General features: G+C 39.8%; 1 protein-coding gene across 1 annotated transcript in view; it reads left to right on the top strand.

The window, feature by feature from the left end:
- opcml (opioid binding protein/cell adhesion molecule-like) overlaps window positions 1-19966 on the top strand; it is a gene marked incomplete at its 3' end in the record, with an annotated part of 176605 nt that overhangs the window by 80533 nt on the left and 76106 nt on the right. The window contains exon 2 of the mRNA XM_083986302.1: window positions 12055-12287. Coding sequence (XP_083842428.1) covers window positions 12055-12287 — 233 coding nt within the window. The remainder of the gene's footprint in view (window positions 1-12054; window positions 12288-19966) is intronic.

The raw sequence follows: 19966 nt of genomic DNA, 5'->3' as shown, positions 1-19966 counted from the left end.
TAAAATATTGCAAAAGAGTGTTTCATGTTTAACTTTATGTCTTTTTGAGATCATTTTAGCTTCCACTTGCTTAAATGTTCACATTAAGACCAGGGGTGCCCAAACTTTTGCATGACACTGTACCGATGCTAGAGAAAACATAAGACAAGTTACGATTGGGATTAATTTACGGGAACCGTCAATGTCTGTCTTTGTCAATACCTGTGATCACCGCTGCACACAGCACCATGTGGTTTGATACTACAGTTCCCAGAATTCTGCATGTGGGGACCACTCATTGGGCAGATACTTTCTTAGAAATACAAAGGAAGAGCAGCTGGCGCGTCTGTTTATTGTGCAGCCAAATATTTTAATAAATTGAGTCAGTCGATACTAATTGCAGCCGCAATCTGGTTCCATGGTGTGAGTAGTTTTCCTCCCAACAGCACTACACAGTAAAGTTGGTTAGTTTCTGAGGAGTTGGAGGCGTGCAGCATGTCGCCCGCAGCTCTTCATCTAAGAGCTCAGCGTGGCTGCTCCTGACTTTTCCATTACGTCCTTCAAAATATTACAAATGATTCGTTGACAAAGAAATGCCCAAAATGACACTTTTCATTAGTTCTTAGATGCATGTTTTGTAGCTGAAATGATAAGAAATGTGATCAACACTAATATCTAAGTGCAATATGTTTTAATCTGGCCAGGTTTTCTTCTGCTAAGAATCATCAGTGGCAGATGTGACACAATACAGTTAAAGCAGAGTGAGGAGGCTGATGTCAATGAAATACAATTACAGTAACAGACTCCATGTTGTATCAGTACATGACTGACCTTAGATGGTAGGAGATGAGGATCTAATGCTTCTAACATTACAATGCATTTCTATAAATGTACGCCAACAATTTCAATGAAAATACTGATAATTAATAATTACATTTTGCAAAAAGTGTAGTAAAGAACTGTTCATGTAACATGAAAAGAAATGGTACATGGACATATACTCATACAGCGCTTTTCTAGTCTCTAGGACCACTCAAAGCACTTTACGCTATTATCCCATTCACCCATTCATACACATATATACATTCGTTGCTACGCGTAATGTGCTCGATATCTAAGCATTCACACAACAATGATACTGTACATCAGGAGTGAGGGTGGGCTCAGTATATCGCCCAAGGACACTTCAACATGTGGACTGGATCAAACCACCGACCTTCTGGTTAGAGGAAGACCCTCTTCACCTAAAAAAACATATTCCTGATATGAAAACATTTGGAAAAAAGTCAGATTTTAACAGGGGATGACATCTAAATTGCTGTTATTGAAAATCATTGACCACCAGCCATAAATAGAATAGAATGGAATAGAATAGAAAACCTTATTTTCCACCCAAGGCCAGAAATGTGTCTTTGGTCTCAACCAGTTACATAGACTTGTCAACAAGAATTACAAAAGACATACTGTGTATGACAACGAAAAGTGCATAGGACAAGGCTACAAAGAAAGAAAGAAAGAAAGAAAGAAAGAAAATGTTGTGGGAAGCTGGGATGATCCTCTAGCAACTTTATGTCCTACCACACTCACATGGTTGGGCTCCCAAGAGAGACTGGACAATTTCATTTGAAACACACCCTGAAGTATCATCACAACAGGCACCACGCGCCGACCATTTTGGTGTGAAGTGCAATTTAGAAAAGTACACCGACTGTCAGCCGAGGGCTTGGGAGGAACAGTTTGTGACGGTGTCACCCCATCGCTGGCCTCTCTCCAACTACTGGATCTTTCAGCCAATTTGAAAGCTGTCTGCCATCTGATGTTAAGGTTCGAGATCTAATGTGCCATCTTGTCAAGCAAGGTGTCCTGGTTGGGGAAAACCCTGTCAAAACCATCTACTTATAATATCCCTCACCACCATCAACCTGCATGCTTCTTCATGGCTCTTCCACAACAGATTAGAGTAACCTTTGCAGTCATTATGGTTAATGAAGGGACTTCCCTGTTATGTTGGCGATTTCCTCCTGTATTTTGTGATTAAACACTCTAGTTTACATCTTCAGCACTGGTAAACTGTTTTGTTCAGTCTGTTTTGGATCATTTTGCCTTCCTACATCTCCCATCCCTTCAGAGAAGGGGGGGGGGTTGTTTAAGCACAGACAGAGGGAGCTAAAGCCAAAGTGACAGCATTAGCGTCACAAACAGACTGTGTGTTCAGCCAGGTATTGTGTCAGACTCACATTCTGGTCTAGTGAGTCTCCCGTCAGAAGAGAAATTGGTATATCTTCCTCTTTTTTTATGATTGATTTCCCTGTTGAATAGCACTGCCTTTGTAGCTGAAGAAAAAAAAATTATATCTAGATGCGGGTGCTGCCTGTGTTCCTTTCAGAAGACACACAACCAAACAACTAAACTCTTGAGTGTTAAGTAGTTTAGGACACTGTGTGTATACCTTTTTTTGTGAAGGGCAATTTTGCTGAAGTATATACAGAAAGCCCTCTGTCTCTCCAGAACTCAGTGTAATTCACCAAGGCCTAGAGATGTCTGTATGAGAAATGTCTGCTGTCACCCTGGTGCAGCAGAAGACAGTCAGAGTTTGACAAACTCCCTTGGGTTGTATGTTTCTGAAACTGGTCGCTCTCCATGATCCACAGGCCTCACATTTATTTTAAAGGGACATATTATGGAAATATCACCTTTTGAAGGCTCTTTAACTTATATTTGGGTGTTTGTCTTGTCTTCTGGACCCCAAAATGTGAGAATTGACAAAAACATCTGTAATGTTCAGGCTCATATGTCTTCCAATGACGTAACTAGCTTTCAAGTTTGCATAACCCCACCCCTACCTGGTACCAGTAGAAGGGGCGGGGCCAGGTGAGCAGTGGTTAATTTGCATTTAAAGGGACAGGCACTGAAACCAGCTGTTCTGAACAGGGCTGTTTTGAGAGGATGAAAAGAGCTGTGATGTTTGATCCTTGAGGTATTTTGACCGCAGCATGTCACAGACATGTCTTTGAGACACCTGGGAACTATTTTAATTTGTGGAAAAGGGGCAGAATATGTCTCCTCTAAGAACTCAGAAGGGAGTAGATGAATTGACCATGTTGCAGTCAGTGGGCGGATTTGCTTTTCTTGAGTTTCTCCACCTGTCTTTTTGTGAGAATCAAAAAGCACAAGTTCCATTGTTAGGGTATTCCTAAACTTGGCAAATCAGGCTAGAGCTATTTGGATAGAGAGATATCCCTGCAGGTAAGTGGGTCAGTTCCTCCCCTTAAAGGTCATAGACACACACTAGAAGGTCAATGGTCTGAATCCCAGAATCAGCTGGGAGCTACTCTGGGATGGAAGGATTAACAATGCTCTTCCTTCCCGAGCAGCCACTGACAAGGTGCCCTTGAGCACTTAACCTCTGGTAGCTCCACAGGAGTGACTCAGTAGCCAGAGGAGGACTGAACTGGACAGCTCCACATTGTGAACGTCTGCACTTTTATGAATATGAAGCAGGACAAAGCTTGAATACAGCACAGAGACACAATGAAAGTTCCCCTCGCCGCGCTCACAAAGTAACTAGAAGACTAACAAAATGAATAAAGAAACTTCCTCCTATTGCACCTTCACCTGTGACTTGCTGTGCATTCAACTAAATCCTGCAGTGCCACAGTGGCACCTGCCCGGGAAATAGCAGCAGACAAAGATAACCTTTTATATTTTCATTTTATGACCTAATTTATTTCTATACTAAGGAAACACTTTGTCAATTGCTTTTTTTTCTGCTGAAGAGTGTGCAGGGGATTTCAAGCACAAAGGGCTGATATCAACTTCGTATTTTTTATCTATTTGTTGACAGACAGCTTTGCTATTGGAGCATTTCTGACTAAAATGAATAAACCGTGTGGAAAATTGGTGCCTGTGCATTTCTTCAGGAAATATAGAGGTCCCAAATATAAATAGATAAATATCTCTGCTTGATTAGAAATAAATAAATAAGATAAATATAAATCTAGCCAAATATAGATTCATAAATAAAATAATACATTTATTTATGTATTTGTTTCCACAGTAATTTCTTTCTTTCTATTCATTTCTCTCTGATTCTTCCTCTTTCCATGGTGATAAGAGACTCTGTCATGCTGGCACATGCATAGGCAGACCTCAAATGGAGCTCGAGCACCTGCAGTTTTGCCTCCTAGAGACTAAGTCCTATGGGGATTCGCTATGATGAGCTACTTTGAGGCAGCGCAGCATGTTTTTGGCTAAACAAAGTAAGAAAATACACTGCTCAGTTTTCATACTGAGTCTGATGTGCATTGTGAATCTGACACTATTTGGCAAGTAGCTATAGATCTGGTCTGATTGCATTTTCACTATTGAGCAGCTGGAATCTAGATATTTGTTAGTATTGATACCTTTTGCTTGTAACGTGGGACGCAATGTGTCAGTGGAACATGGTGGAGTTCTTGTGTTCCCATCGCACCTCAGCAGTTGTTCTGTTGTGTTTCTAACTTATGTAATGCAATGTGTTGGTTGAGAGTGAGAGATCTAAGATTAGCTAATGCAATGAATGAGCCAGCCATGTTAATGACAGCTTAATATCGCTCTCTCTCTCTCTCAAATTCAAATTTGCTTTATTGTCATGAATGTTACGAGAACTATGTTGCCAAAGCATCAAGAATCAGAGAAACAAAACAAATACAACTCACAGAATCTCTCTCAGTCATCAAAACAGAAATAAGTAATTGTCAAGTATGTATTAGCATACAGGCTTAAAACTGCTTAAATTTGATTGAAAGCTCATCCTTTAAAGGGATAGCTCAACATTTGGGCAAATTGGCCCTTTGTTATAATCCCTATAGTCATAGCAGTAGGTTCTTACCTTTAATTGTCGGTTCAAGCTATTAGATTGGCAGAGCAGAGCCGCAAGCTTCTCAGAGCTACACTACGGAGGCTAATTGAATTTCTTGGTTTCCCTCATCAAATACACAATCCAATAACTCCAAAACGCTCTGGTGGACAAGTTGTCACCTGCACATTCACCACGCTATGAGGTAATGACAGAACGTTATGAGACAGAGTTGTTTTCTAGGTAAATTCATGCAAAACAGCTGATGCGCATTATCGTCAGGGGCAGTTTTCTGACAAGCAGTCTCTACATTTGCCTGAAAACAACTCAGTGTCGTGACGTTCCATTATTATCTCATAGCGTGGTGAATGTGCAGGTCACAACTTGTCCACGAGAGCGTTTTGGAGTTGTTGGATTGTGTATTTGATGAGTTTGATGAGGGAAAAAATCCCATTAGCATGTTAACTTGCAAGTAGATCAGGCATAATTCAACTAATTGATAATCATGATCAGTTCCTGGAGTTGTCTGGCTCTGTTGACATTTTCTTCTTCCTTTTTATGTATTTGATGTTTTATAAACATATCATTCATTTATTTGTTCATGTATTAAATTCTGATACCACTGTTGCCTCCACAATATAAAAGCGATGAGACAATATATATAGAGAGATAAATAATATAGTCATATCCTGTATGAAGTCGGAGCTGTGAGTGGGAGTGTGCATGTGTCCTCTCTTTCACTTTATGTGCTGTGCCTCCTGCAGACATGCGTACATGCACACGTTAAGAGATGTTTTTGTTTTACTCTGTTTTGCTCCTGACTTGTATCAATTTTTTTTCTCCTGCTGTGTCTTCTGTCTTCTAACCCTTCATTCACCTGGGACTCCAGAGGGACCAGAGCTCATCCATGTGTGTCACTGTGCTCCTTTTCCAATGACATCCTGCACAACGCATAAAATGTGTGTACATGTGCCTGTAGTGTGTGCACACACTGCTTACCATTACAACAAACAGCAGAGAAGAAGCACTTACAAATATGACAAGGCTGACAAATGATGATAATAACAATAATTGGGCTGGAACACTCACACCATGTTGGAGGACTGCATTAAGAATCAGCAGCACAGTGAAATACAGCAGTCATTAAACCAGTAATATTTAAAACTTATTTAAAATAAACATGGCCTGTCTAAACTTCGTTAAGCAGAAAACAGCAGTGATCTGCACTGACAGACCTAACAAAGCTGACAAAATCAATGCAATTCCTGTAGTTGTAACAAAAGGCTTAGCACAGTTTCATTTCCAATGGAAAAAAACAACAATAAAAAGATGTTGATGATGTTGGCAAACAAAAGTGTTCCCTTATGACTGCAGGTTCTTTTTTTTCTTTTTAGGCTGCAGCATGCTTTCTGTAATGTCTGTTGAGACACATTTTACCTTTAAAAAAATCTTGTGATTTGGTAATTGCACTTGGCCATAGGCCCCACTGCAATTTCTATAATGTTTCCATTAATTGTTTGATCATAATCGTAAATTAACACAGTAGCCTACCTTGTAAATACAGATAAAATAACACTTAACCATAAACTCATTGACAATTTGGTTCTTCTTTGAAAATGAACTGATGTCCTCCATTATTTACATGAATTCATAATTTAGCTTGTTTTTAAAAGTTGATAACTTATTTAATCATCTTTTCATCCAGGTTTGAATTATTGATATTGTATATTGTGATTATTATAGTATACTATACCATTAGCTGCTCTCTAGTGCCAGTGCCTTTATCCAATGTAAAGTACCTCAGCTTTAAAGTTCCCAGATCATCATGATCATCACATATGCTCAGGCCCTTCAAGTTAGCCTGTTGTGAGTGGGGCATCATACTTGTAACAGTCTGAGCTTCTCACATTTTGTATTTAATCCATATGTTATGTGAATCATTCTTGGATACAGTTTAATGGTCACTGCTGATCCTTAGGCCTTTTTTTTCCATCCCCCTTTTTCATACCATTAAGGCTTCTCAAGAAGACATGTTTGTTAAAAATGTACTTTTTGGTGTTCTGACCCAAAGTTTAAATTTCCTTCTCTGCTTTGCAAATATAAATAATCCTCCTCTTCAAGTCGAGGTAACTGTTGGAGCATCGTTCTTCTTGGGAGTGTGTTTCTCCAAAGGCAAACATCCTAAAACTCACTGTTCCTTTTTGAAAATAACTTGTTCATCCACCATATTTGTTGTGAGGCAGTCAAAGCACGGCTGCGTGATTGTCCGAGTTCAGCCGGTAACAGAGCTAAATTATTGACTGTGTTGTCCCACAGTGTCTTGGGTAAAGACTACATTTTATAGTGCCAGTAGGATAAATGGTTGGTTGAGTTTGGTCACACTGTGTGTCCTATTTCCCTTTGGTTGCATGACACATTACAGTTTGTAAATAATGACTGTGATTATTCCAAATGGTGCTACAGTAAGTGTCCAGTAAGTGTGACACCCTCATCATATGTATTTGAATGTTTTTAGTTTCCTAGTTGTCCCAAAGAGGTGCACAACTTATGTCAGAACATAGATGTTCCAGGTCAAATATGACTGAGTTTAAGTATTATGGTATTTGATTTTAAAATACTTGAGTATTCAGAAGATTTTATTCTTTTAGTACATTTTTATGTCAGCACATGTTGTGATGTTCCACATTTACAGAACCTGACTCTTAAACTTACTTATACGCTTACTTCGTAGAGCGTGAAGTAAAAAGCTTGTAGAATACTGTATGTTAAAAAAAAAAAATAGAAAAAGCCATAAAAACACATTTGAATCAACACTGAAATTGCTATTCAAGTGTTAATGTGGTAAACACAACAGACCGTTAGAATGAATCTAACTTCTTGTGTGTTTTGCTTAAACCTCAAACCTTTTTTCTCTTGTGATGAATGTGTCCATCACATTTTCAAAGTAAAATAAAATTAATTCACTGTGTCTAAAATTTCTGCTTTTAAGTAACGAGTTATAGATTTCATTTTTAAGATATATACAAGCTCCCTGGAGCTCCATGTGCTGTCTCATTGCTGATACTCTCTATACGTATGCAGAGTCTGGTTCCTCCAGTCCCCTCACACCTTCACTCTCTCTGCATTCAGCACCACACACATGTCTGCACTCATTAGTTTTATTTGCACGGATGCATTAAACTGTGAACCTGAAATTTCTTGTTTTGCTCTATTTACTATGAATGGCGTGTGTCACTCTGAGGTGAATTAACACTGTTGGGTGTGTGAAGCTCTCTGGATGATGTACTATATGGCCCGTGTGTGATAACTCTGTGCAGGGACCTGCAGACTAATCAGCCAGACGATGAGGCTTTGTGCACTAAATTCATCTTCCCACATCTGTGAGCTGACTTAAACTTCAGGGTATTTTGGAGTTTAAAAACACTGTTTTAATGCAAGCTTGTGCCAAATTTATAACATCCATTAATTTAAAAAAGATATTGGCACACAGAGCTGAAATGTCTTTTCCGCATTCTTTTACTGATACTATCAATAAATGTTCTGCCAAATCGGTGTTAAGTGGGATAAATACCCCTGGTGCTCTCTGAGTGGAGCTTTCTCCTTCATTAAGTTTATACTGTGTCATTTCCCTGATGAGAAATACTAATAGAGCTCTTGCTGATGCTATTGTTTTAACCTGGCTGGAACATACAGTAGGTGATTTCACTGGTCTCAGAAATCACTTGAGGCACTTTTATGAATTGTGTTATTTACCCGGCCGTGTTTATATTCTAGTTCTGTGCCACATCCTATGCATAGGATATTTATAGCCTAATCATATTTAAGGTCACAGTAATGCCATTCTAATGTCAACCCAGAGGTACAGGAAATAAAAAAGAATCAATATGTTCACTTCACCACTGGACTGTGGGTTCATACTGTTTCAGAAAAACAACAAAGTGCACAATAAACATGAAGGCTTTGTTCCACAGGCTGGTTCCATTTTTGGGTCCAGTTCCCATTTCTAATGTTCAGGTTTCTGACTGTTCTCTCACCTTTTTTTTTCTTTTTTCATTTTTTAATCTACTCTTAATCTTCTCTTATTATTGTGTAAGTGAAAAAATTTAGTAACAATTGGGCTTCTCAAACACCACTCTTGCTGGGTGAAACGATGTCTGCCTGTATGACGGGCATGTAGCAGATGCCGAGTTTATTGACAAGCAACATTCTTAAAGGGGACATATTATGGAAATACCACTTTTTGAAGGCTCTTTAACATATACATTTGGGTGTTTGTCTTGAGTTCCGGCCCCCAAAATGTGATAATTGACAAAAACAAATCAGACTCCCTAGGTTGAAATCCATACAAGCTGTTCCCTCAGTTGTCTTCCAGTGATGTAACTAGGATTTGAATTTGCATAACCCCTAAGCATGTCACAGACATGTCTTTAAGACACTATTTTAATTTGTGGAAAGGGGGCATAATATGTCTCTTTTAACTTTGTTACAGTGAAAACAGTGGGCATTCCCTCATGTTTATCTAAAAGTGGTAATACAGTATATTGTAGATTAACCTGAACAGTGTGAGGTTCAACTATGAGCAAATAGAATATACATTCACACTTACGGATACAGAAAAACAAACTTATTTATGTTTAAGTGTGCCACTTATGTCCTTCAGAGGAATCATGAAGCACAGAGCTGTATGTGTCAGGGTTTGTGTTTCTAATTTAACATCCCTGCTCACTGATGCTCTTGGGATCTGAGCTGGTTTGTACATTGAATCATGCAGATGCAGGGACTAAAGCAAGTGTTACTACTACACTAAGCTCAACACACACACACAGACACACACACACACACGGACACAGACACACTGTTCCAATGCAATGTTTTTTAGCCACATGTCTAATTCCTAGAGGGTTGCAGGGGCTAGGGTGGGTGGAGCCAAACCCACCTGTGGGTGGGGTGCACCCTTGTCACCAGTCATGCATGGAGCTGACATGTCGAGGCTAGAGCCAAGACCACACTCTCTCTGAGCTCAGCCCTGTAACTGGATTTATACTGTAGGTCTGAGCCTGATTGAAATCTGACATGTTTTAATAAGTTGACTGTCATAATTAAAATTTTAAATTACTGTTCTGAGTAGTTTGAATGACAGACGTCTGTTCAGATGAGATCTTAATGAGAGCAACATGGAGGAGACTCGCTGTGTGCACTGTGCTGTTTTATAACACTTAGGGGCCTTTTGTTTCTTTATTTTATTCATAAGTGTTTTTTATGCTTGTGTTTTTATGGTGTTAAATTTCACTGTACAGCACTTTGGCTACCCCTGTGGTTTTTTATTAAATGTGCTATGTAAATAAAGTTGATTGATTGATTGATTGATTGATTGATTGATTGATTGATTGATTGATTGATTGATTGATTGATTGATTGATTGATGGATTATACATTGCAGTATAATATGGTTTAAGGTAACATCTCTGATTAACACACAAAAGCTTACTCCAGTCGCCAGACCAGTTTTAATGTGACCTCAAGACTGGATGTGGCCCAGCCTGGGCCCAAGGGGAGCAGTGGGGATGGGGGGGGATCTTGGCCCAACCAGTCCCACGGCTCAGAGTCGGGTCAGGCAGATATCCAACCTCTAATAGAGACAAATAACAAGCTCCACTCACATTCAAACCTATGGGCAATTTCAAGGCCTTAATTAACCTTAACTGGGGAAAGCAAGAGTAGTCAGGCACAGGGAGAAATGTATTATCTGCTTTTAGAAGTGATAGTAGTCACTCTCAGTCCAGGAGCAGTGTTTTATGGCATCAATAAGTCAGACAGAGATTGTGGGTTTACTTTAATATCTATATATTTCCTTATTACAGACTCAGGGTCCATAGCAATACAAAACACAACAGACACACAACACAGACAATAAAAGAGAATAGAGTTTAAACATAGAGATAGGGATTTACATCGGTGATATCAGAAATAGAAATGACTATAAAGTTAAAAAGAGAGTGTCTCCAGAACAGAGATTGATACCTGGTGGAACTACTGTTAATGTGGATCAAACTGTTAATAATATGGTTTTCCGAGGCATCAAGCTGACACATACAGTAAATCTATACATCAGGTACAGCGTTAAAGGTGTTGACACGTGCATTTATAGACATTTCACTTGCATGCTTTCTTGTAGTTAACCCACAGGTATGCAGTGGTGTACAGTGGTGTACAGTACGCTTTGAACAGCGATATTTTAACATCATCTGTACACGAATGAAACATGCGAGCAAGAGTATTAGCCTGCACATACATTTTGCAGCACTGCCTTCTAATAGCATCATCATCTGTCATGTCCTCTGTAAGGAAATGGCCGAGGTATTTGACCTTGAAATGAATGGTGTGCATTCATTTACTGAAGTATTTTGTCATCAACATGAATATAGCTCTGTCTGGGAAATACACTGCCCATCCAAAAACAAAGTCACACACTCTAATATTTCATTGATTAGCTTTGATTACGAAATGCATTTGCTGTGGCATTGTTTCAATAAGCTTCTGCAATGTCACAACAACATGTATTTCCGTCTAGAGTTGCATTCATTTTTCAAAGATTCTCAGTGGGGTTAAGGTCTGGACTCTGTGGTCACATTGGACCCTGTTTCTTCCATGAAGATGATGGTTCCCCACTCTCCTTCCAGTTTTTAATAATGTGTTGGACAGTTCTTAACCCAATTTCCGTAGTCTCAGCAATCTGCTTAGATGTTTTATTTGCTTGATGCCAATAATTTGACCCTTCTGAAACAGATGAACATCTTCTCCACGACCACAGGATGTGTCTTCTGATATGGTTGTTTAAGAAATGAGACTGCATCAGTTAGGGTTAAATAAGTTGTTGCCAGCTGAAATATAATGATCCATGCAGTGATTATCCAATGGGAGGCTCTGACCTACAGTATTAGCTTAGTTAAATCCAAGTTTTGACTATTTTTTTGGACAGGCAGTGTATTATTATTTGTATACTAAGAAGCTGTTTTTATTTTCAAACAACACATTGTTTTGAGTTGAAGTGATACTGTACTGTAGATATCAACCATTTATGACTATCTCACCCGAACCCCATGTTGTTTACAGCGCTCCTATGCACAGCATATGTGCTGTTTGTATTCAGGTTCCTGCACTCTAACAGAGACAGGCTGTTGTGCCTTTGGACTAAATCTCTGTCGTCTGTCTTTGTTCTCTGTCTTTCTTCCTGCCAGATGTAACGTGGACAGCAAAGTGTCGCGGGTGGCGTGGCTCAATCGTACCACCATTCTGTTCGCAGGACGTGATAAGTGGTCTCTGGATCCCCGCGTCGTCCTGGCACAGAGCACTCCGCTGGAGTACACCATCGAGATCCAAAACGTCGACGTCCACGACGAGGGGCCCTACGTCTGCTCCATCCTCACAAACAAGAAACCAAAAACTACAAAAGTGCATCTCGTCGTTCTAGGTGAGATGCTGCTTCCCGCTCCAGGGCCCTGTCAGTTATTGTATTCAGATGTTACAAATAACCAAAGAGAAGCGCGGTGAGCTGGGTTTTTTTTTTTCAGGTTGGAAGATTATAGTCTACAGAGGATAAAGGGGGAAAAAAGAGAAAATTCCCTCTTGTGTTTTAGGATGCTTTGATAAGATTGAATTCAGCGAGCATTAGACCTGGTGATGAGACCAGGATTCAATCTGGATTTAATTTCAGATTGGTGATAGGTATTGATTTAGGGGCAAAGTATATTGGAAAATGTCCCGGCTCGGTCTCATTGCAAAGTTGCACTGAATCAACTGTCAGCTCTGAGACTTTTATGATCTTTCTTCTCAGTGAGTTTCCACAAACAATTAGCACCACTGCTCTGAGTCTGTGACTGAGCTCTATAGCATCTGCTCTAAACACAGACTGTATCTAATTGTAAACTTGATTAAATAGTCATGTCAAAAACTACAAAGGGTGAGTTCACTGGAAACCCTGGAGTCAATGCAGATTGAACTATTTTAGATTTTAACATCAGTTGAGAAAAGATGGAAAAAAAGTTATTTTTTTTTCTTTTTCTGAGGAATACTTTCAGTTTCTTTTAGAATAAGTTCACAGTATTATTTTTCAGGTTTTGAAAGCTGCATACAACCAGCACAACTATGAAAAATAATTGACATGAACTTGCCAAAATAAAACTGTTCAACTTGTTGCTATTCACTTTCATGAAATCATAATTAACACTGAGTATTTTTCACATTGTATAATTCATGATGATATGTCATTACCTCTTAATTGATGCAGAGAAGCATCAGGCTGCTGGTTTTAGTCAAAAAAAAAAAAAAATACAGACGTGTGTAGTCACAGAGATAAGGAAGCGCGGCTCCAATTATACTTTTGCCTGGATTTTATCTGTCTTCTCTCCTTACCTTGGATAACCCTGGCAATGTGGATGCTTCAAACTCACACTCCGAACGGAAAAAAGCAACCACGGGATCTGCAGAGCAGGTGATGCTGGGCTTTGATACACCAACAAAACACTGGTGGTGCTTTGTGATGCTCGCTCACTAAAGGATCACTAAAGAATCAGCATGCATGTGAGGGCGATGGTGTCTGTCAGTGGAACAAGGAGCCGCAGCCCCCGGCAGGTCACTTAGTGATGCAAATTTCAGCTCGGATTTATTTATACAGCACCTTTCACACAAATGTGTTGCCTAAAGTGCTTCACATGCCAAGATTAAAGTAATACACACACATAAGTGAAAGATTAAAGTTAACAACAAAGAATAAAAGTCCGTAATATAAAATGAACACAATGATATGATGACAAACTAATGATTAAAAGTTAAATAATATGACAAAGACAGTAGTTGTGTCTATTAAACAGACACATTCTAAGTGTATGCAACAGTCAGAGCTGAGAGAGATGGGGATGAATGGAGGGAGGGAGAGTGGGGGAGAGACACAGGTCTCAGATCAGCTCCCTGCTGTTCAGGGCTCATTATATCATGGTGTGTGTCCTAACCAGTCAGCCATCAGCTCTTGTTGAGGTCATCATCACTATACGTGTTACTCATTTTTAAACTAAATGTGTTTGCAACTTACTGTAGATAAAGAGCTCATATTTTCAGACAAACCCGTTGTACACATTATTCTCTTCATGTTTCAAGACTGAAAAGTAAATGGAAGAAGAGCGATTGATTTGAGGATATTTTTAATGGTTTAGCGAATAAGTCAAAAGGAGTCTGTATTATAAATCTCAATTCTCACATGTTTTGTTTTTTGTCTTGGGGAAGGAAAATCATAGAAGTCTATAGATATACTGTAAGACTGTGTTTTTTTTTTTTTTTTTTACATTGTCCTTTATTACATGCTTGTTTTGATGAGAGCGGTGATATGAGTGCTGAGGATTTATTTTCGACATATTTATTTTAAGTGTTGTTAAGTTAATATCCATGTAAAGGGACAACGAGGAGTTTTTGAAAAGCGAAGCGTTTTCACACTGCATGTATGAGCCTCCGCGCGCACCGTGAAATTCTTTGACCGGCGCAAGACGGACTCATGTTTTCATTCATCAAGAATTAAAGTCAGAGGTTCGAAGACGATCACATACCGTCGTAGTTCCGACCATAAACGGCGATTCGGCGGCGTTATTCTCATGACACCAAAAGTAAGGAAACGCTGGTCGGCTCACCCAGCATTTCCGCCACCACTAATAATAACAAAAAAACGATAGAGGAAAAAGGATATATTTATCGAAAATGGGCCCATTAACAAGTGTGGGTAACATAGATTCATCCACATTAATATGTTTAGTGATACATATTTAGTTAAAAGGAAGACTGTGCATTTCATTTGAATATTTGATTTTAATTTGAAAAGTTCATTTCCAGCTAAAATGGCTTGTATATCATATTTAAAAGGGACTTCACTACCCATAATACTCCAGGAACTAAGGTGAACGTATGACGTGATGACCTCAGTTCAGTTTTGTTGTTGTTAGCAGCCAAGCTGTGTTGTCTCGTCTTTTATATACAAAATGCAAAATGTGTTAATGTGGTTTTTCTGTAAGGGTGCCTTTAATTGATGGATAGTTGAGAGAGACAGACAATGGGGAGGCAAAGAGAGGGTGAATGACATGCAGCAAAGGGCCACCATATTTGGGATTTGAACCAGGCTACAGTCCTGCAGCGAGGACTGTAGCCTGTGCATATGGGGCGCCTGCTCAACCCCCGTTGCCTCGTCATTTTTAAAGTTGTAAGACTAAGCTGCGACAATGAGAGAGGCCTGGTAGACTGATCATGTTATGTTTTATTGTACATCTTCTGCATGAGTATAAGTTACTGTGATAGTTGCTAACTAAGCAGATTTTTTTTCTATTTAATTCTTTTTTTTTTGTGTGCCACCACCACCACCCTGCTGTTAGAGTGAGTAAAGGGACAGGCGTGCAGTGAACTAGCGCGACCCAGTATTTCTCCCATGCTGGCACCGGTTTCTGGCAAACAGTGGTGTAACGCTGCATTGACCTGAATACACAAACTGATGAATACAGTGATAACACGCGGTCGCTGCCAGCTGTCGAACTCTTTCTGCAGGTTTTTCCCATTGTGGAGAAGCTTTATAAGAGAACGGGGGGGGGGGGGGGGGGGGGGCGCAAATTCATGTCACACCGCGGCCCCGCCGAGCGAATGAATACAGAGCGTGCGCTCCGCCACCTTCATGGCGAAGACGGATCAGGTGGTCCGCGGGGGCGTTATAGCGGTTCCTCTCGTCCCCCCACAGGCGCTCTCCTCTCCGGCACTTGAAGAAATGGAGATTGGTGTTGAACCTGTACACAGGGAAGGACTCTGGAGGCTAACATCAATCAGCTCAGTGACCTTGTCAGCCCATACCCTCAGGAATATAGGGCACCTGCTTCCATGGTGACTGCACACAGGGAGAAGACTGACTGCAGTTAAGCCACACCACTAGAAAGAATAAAATCTTTGAGTGCTTTGCCATGCATAGTGTATGTGTGCCAACTGCCAAGGACTAGAAGTGGCAGAGGAAGGAGCCTGGGAAGGACTGTGGATCAGCGTCAAGTGGCAGTTACATTGTTAGATTATAACTACCACTTCAACCACTTCACTTCTGTGAGAAAGAGAGAGCTTTTGCTGTTTCCTTCTTATTGATCATCTCTGATAAGCCATAGATTTCAATGTGACTGCAATGGTTCTGGGACCAGTCCCACAGTACAATGGACAGTTGTGCTCAAAAGTTTACATACCCTGGCAGAATTTGTGAGATACGGGCTACATTTCAGAAAGTATAATTGATGATGCAACAAAACTTTTTTTTATTCAGAGTTAGTGGCTGGGTGAAGGCAGTTCTTATCACACAATGTTTGATCTTTATAAATCCTAATGAGAGGTTCAACCACCAAAATGGCCCTGATCAAAGGTCTACATACCCTCAAAGTTTTACCCTGATAGAAAGCACAGATTGACACAGACAGGTTTAAACGGCTACTCAAGGTAACTGTCCACGCCTGTAACTAGTGTCTGTGTGTACAAATTCAATGAGATGCTGGGCTTGACAGACAAACTGTACATTAAATCCATTGCTGCACTGACTTTGCTGGATTCTGAGCCATGGGCAGGGCCGTTGTATAGGGGAGAAAGGTGATGATAATTCTAGGGACCCAGAGCCCAATAGAGCCCACAAAAAAACCCAGTTGTCTAATCTTTGTATGACTGAATTATTCTGAATATGATCCTGACTAATACTCATAGTAATGCTGCATTAGCATCAAAACAAAGAAAATAAAAAATGAGTCTAAGAAAGAAGGGGAAAAGTCAGGGGGCAGGGGGCCACTTTAGTATTCTTTCAGGGGGCCCAGAATTCCTAGCAACGGCCCTGGCCATGGGGAAAGCAAAATAACTGTCAAAGGTTCTGAGGGAAAGGGTTGTTCAACTTTATAAAACAGAAAAAGGATATAAAAAGATATCCAAATATTTGAGAATGCCAATCAGCAGTGTTTAAGCTCTCAAAAAAGTGGAAATTGAGGGGTTCTGTTGAAACCAAGCCATGGTCTGGTACCATCAAAAATTTGTTGGTCAGACTCTCTGATGATCAATCTTTTTTTTTTTAATGATTGTGTCATTTCTGGATGTCTCAACAGGTTCATTTGAATCCCATTAAAAATAAGAGAAATATGTTTTCCCTGATCACTCATGTTTTCCTTAAAGAATAGTACACAGTTACAAAATCTACCAGGGTATGTAAACTTATGAGCGTATGCTGTATGCAGGTCAGCGCACAATACAAGTTGTTATTTGCATGCTTCCCTCTGTCTAGTCGTAGCCTCAGTTGGACTCTAATAACCCTTCTTCACCGCACGCTGCTTCAAACTCAGTGTATCGAGCGTACAAACACACTCACACGCTGTCTTCCCCATGCTCGTACGTCGGCCCGAGACGGACGACAGGCCGCTGCAGACGGGGGCTGGTGTGTTTTTCGCCTGCGGTTGTAGATTCATCCCAACTTTGTTTTGTCTCGATGTCACCAGTTGATGTTATTCAAGAGAGCTTATCATCAACAAGCTCTTTGATGTGGAGTGAACTTCCAGCAGTGATGCCGGAGCAGCTCTGTGGTTGGCAGTGTTGCCTTAGAGCATAGAAGAAAAAAAAAAACAGTGTCCGATCTTTCATGGCCTAAATCACACACAGGTCCTACAGTGTGGAGATGTTTAGCTCCTTGTGGAATATGTTGTGCCTGTGTTAGCCTTGTGTTAGCCTGCTAATGATGCCAGGCCTTCTGAGTGCCTGCTGGGATGCTGCAGCTCACCATGACCACGCTGGCAAAGAAGTGACTACATGGAATTTTTAATTTATGCCTCATTATCCAATATTTAGTGGATTATTGGACATCTGCCTGTTTAGATGGTGAGGCCACTGCTGATCCTCCCCTAGGCATGTATGCCTCAAAATGTTGAAAGTCCCATGTGTTCAGCCCTAAGGCTACAGAGGTGCCATGCCTACAGCATGGCCCCACAATCCTCCTGGGTTATTTGTCAACTGCAGGCTGTATTATTGAAAAAGCAATATTTCTTTTTTTCCTATAGTCATACAAATGAGCATACTGTAGCTCCAATATGTTTTCTGTAGATTAGGATGTTTATTATTGTTCTACTTCCTTTAGTTTCCACTTGTCCAGCTATGTGTGTTCAGAATATCATATCCAAACAGTTTGACAGTGTTAGTCCTCACAACTCATTGATCCCATAAAATCACTGTAGAATAAATAGACTTAAGCTGATATTCACTACATACTGTAGCGCAATGTTTCCCACCAAATATACACGGTTGCAAATGAACTTGGAATGAAATGTATTTCTTTACCTTTTCTCATGAAATGATTGTGACATCATGATTTGTTCTTGATGTATATCCTTTCAAAACTTTACAGATCAATCTCTTCCAAACATATCACTGTAAAAATGTAACCACATTAACTTTTATAATAGTAATAAAAATAGGAATGTTTCTGAAAACAAAATTATTCCAACTTTATGGGCACTTGTGTATGTTATAACAATATTTGGGATGAACTATTCTGTAGTTCTTGGATATTGCTCAAGACAGCGGAGCCAGTTGACACTAGAGCAGCCATGTGTCCACCCTGTTTATTCTGATATTCATGGTTCTTTTTGTGGCAACACATGCAAACAGTATCTGTTGGTTATGTGTAGTCTCTGGGTAGATGGACAAATCTAACAAAGATTTGTATGTTTTGGAGTAGATGTTGTAGTTGAAGCATGCAAAGTAACCATACTGTAGCATAATGTGACTCTGAAATACTAAAGCTGCAAGTTTGGAGTTGGATTATTGTGTGGCAGTCCATGTGATGAAACAGAGGGTGCACTTAGATCTGCACTGACCTTAACCTATGACTCCATTTGACTTCATAAACATTATGCAATGTTTTCCTCTGAGCTCAGTGCACAAATGGGATGCTTTTAGCACACATCATTTCAATTCATTATCCTCTACAATAGTTGGGCAGTTTGATTTGGTTTGATAGGAAAGTTTTCATTATGACTCATTTTACCACTGTCATAACATCAAATACAAGTATGATGTTTGAGTATAATTTGGCACCAACATGGTCATTTCCTGTGTGTCACTTTTTTTGTGCAGCACCTGTGTACCTTTTGTTTACACGTGGTAAATGTGGTGTTTACAGCATTTGGTTCCAGCTTAGACAGATGCAAATACAGATGGACATTGCCAACATGAGGTCACCCAAAGGTTTCTGAAGAGAGATTTTCTGTTTTCTGTCTCTACCATCTTGCTAGTACTTAGATGCAGATAAATTCTGCCCAAAAAAGAGTTATATAAGAATTCACTTCAATTCAAGCAGAATATGCATGAGAGGGGAGATGGAATAAGATCAGCACTTAGGAAGACAGACATTAATAACTGGAATATTTTGAGACGATCCATCGTACTCTTCTAAAGTATGTGTTTGTGGTAAATCTCAATATCACACATTTCCAGGTATGTTTTGTTACTTCATCCAAGTAAACTTATAGATGCATTTGTAAAAAAAAAAATCCAAAATTAAACATGTACAGTTTCATGCTCACAAAGCACAACTTCTGTGTCAATTAATCTCCTCTACAGGAGCTGCAGAGGAGGGAATTCATCTTACATTCAGTGTAATTTTAGACTCTGATTTGAGTTTCAAATCCCACATAAGGAAAGAAACCACGACAGATTCTTTCCACCTAAGAAATGTTGCCAGAGTGCAGCAATTTTTAACTCAACAAGATGCTTTTAGCATGAGTGAGCGAGCACATTGGACTACTGTAACACTCTTTTTACTGGTCTTCCATAAAAGTCAATTGGGAAACTAATTCAGAACTTGAAGAAGGAACAGAAGAGAGAGTATATCACTGTTAAAATTGATTCTGAGCCTTTTTATTGTATACAAAGCTCTTAATTGTTTGGCACCCTCCAACATCACTGATTGTATTTCTCTTTACGTCCCTTTGGTTTTATGTTCCCTCCATTAGCCCACATATCATTAATGGCAGAGCTTCTGGATCTGCCAAAACTTTTTTTTTTCCTTTTTAGCTTCCTGTGGTTGTAGTAATTATGGCTGGAACAGAGACAAAAGTGCCGTGA

This window comes from Trachurus trachurus, assembly GCF_905171665.1.
Source record: "Trachurus trachurus genome assembly, chromosome: 14".
NCBI classification, from domain to species: Eukaryota; Metazoa; Chordata; class Actinopteri; order Carangiformes; family Carangidae; genus Trachurus; species Trachurus trachurus.
The sequence above is the reverse complement of the archived record's forward strand: the minus strand, read 5'-3'. Positions and strand labels throughout refer to the sequence as shown.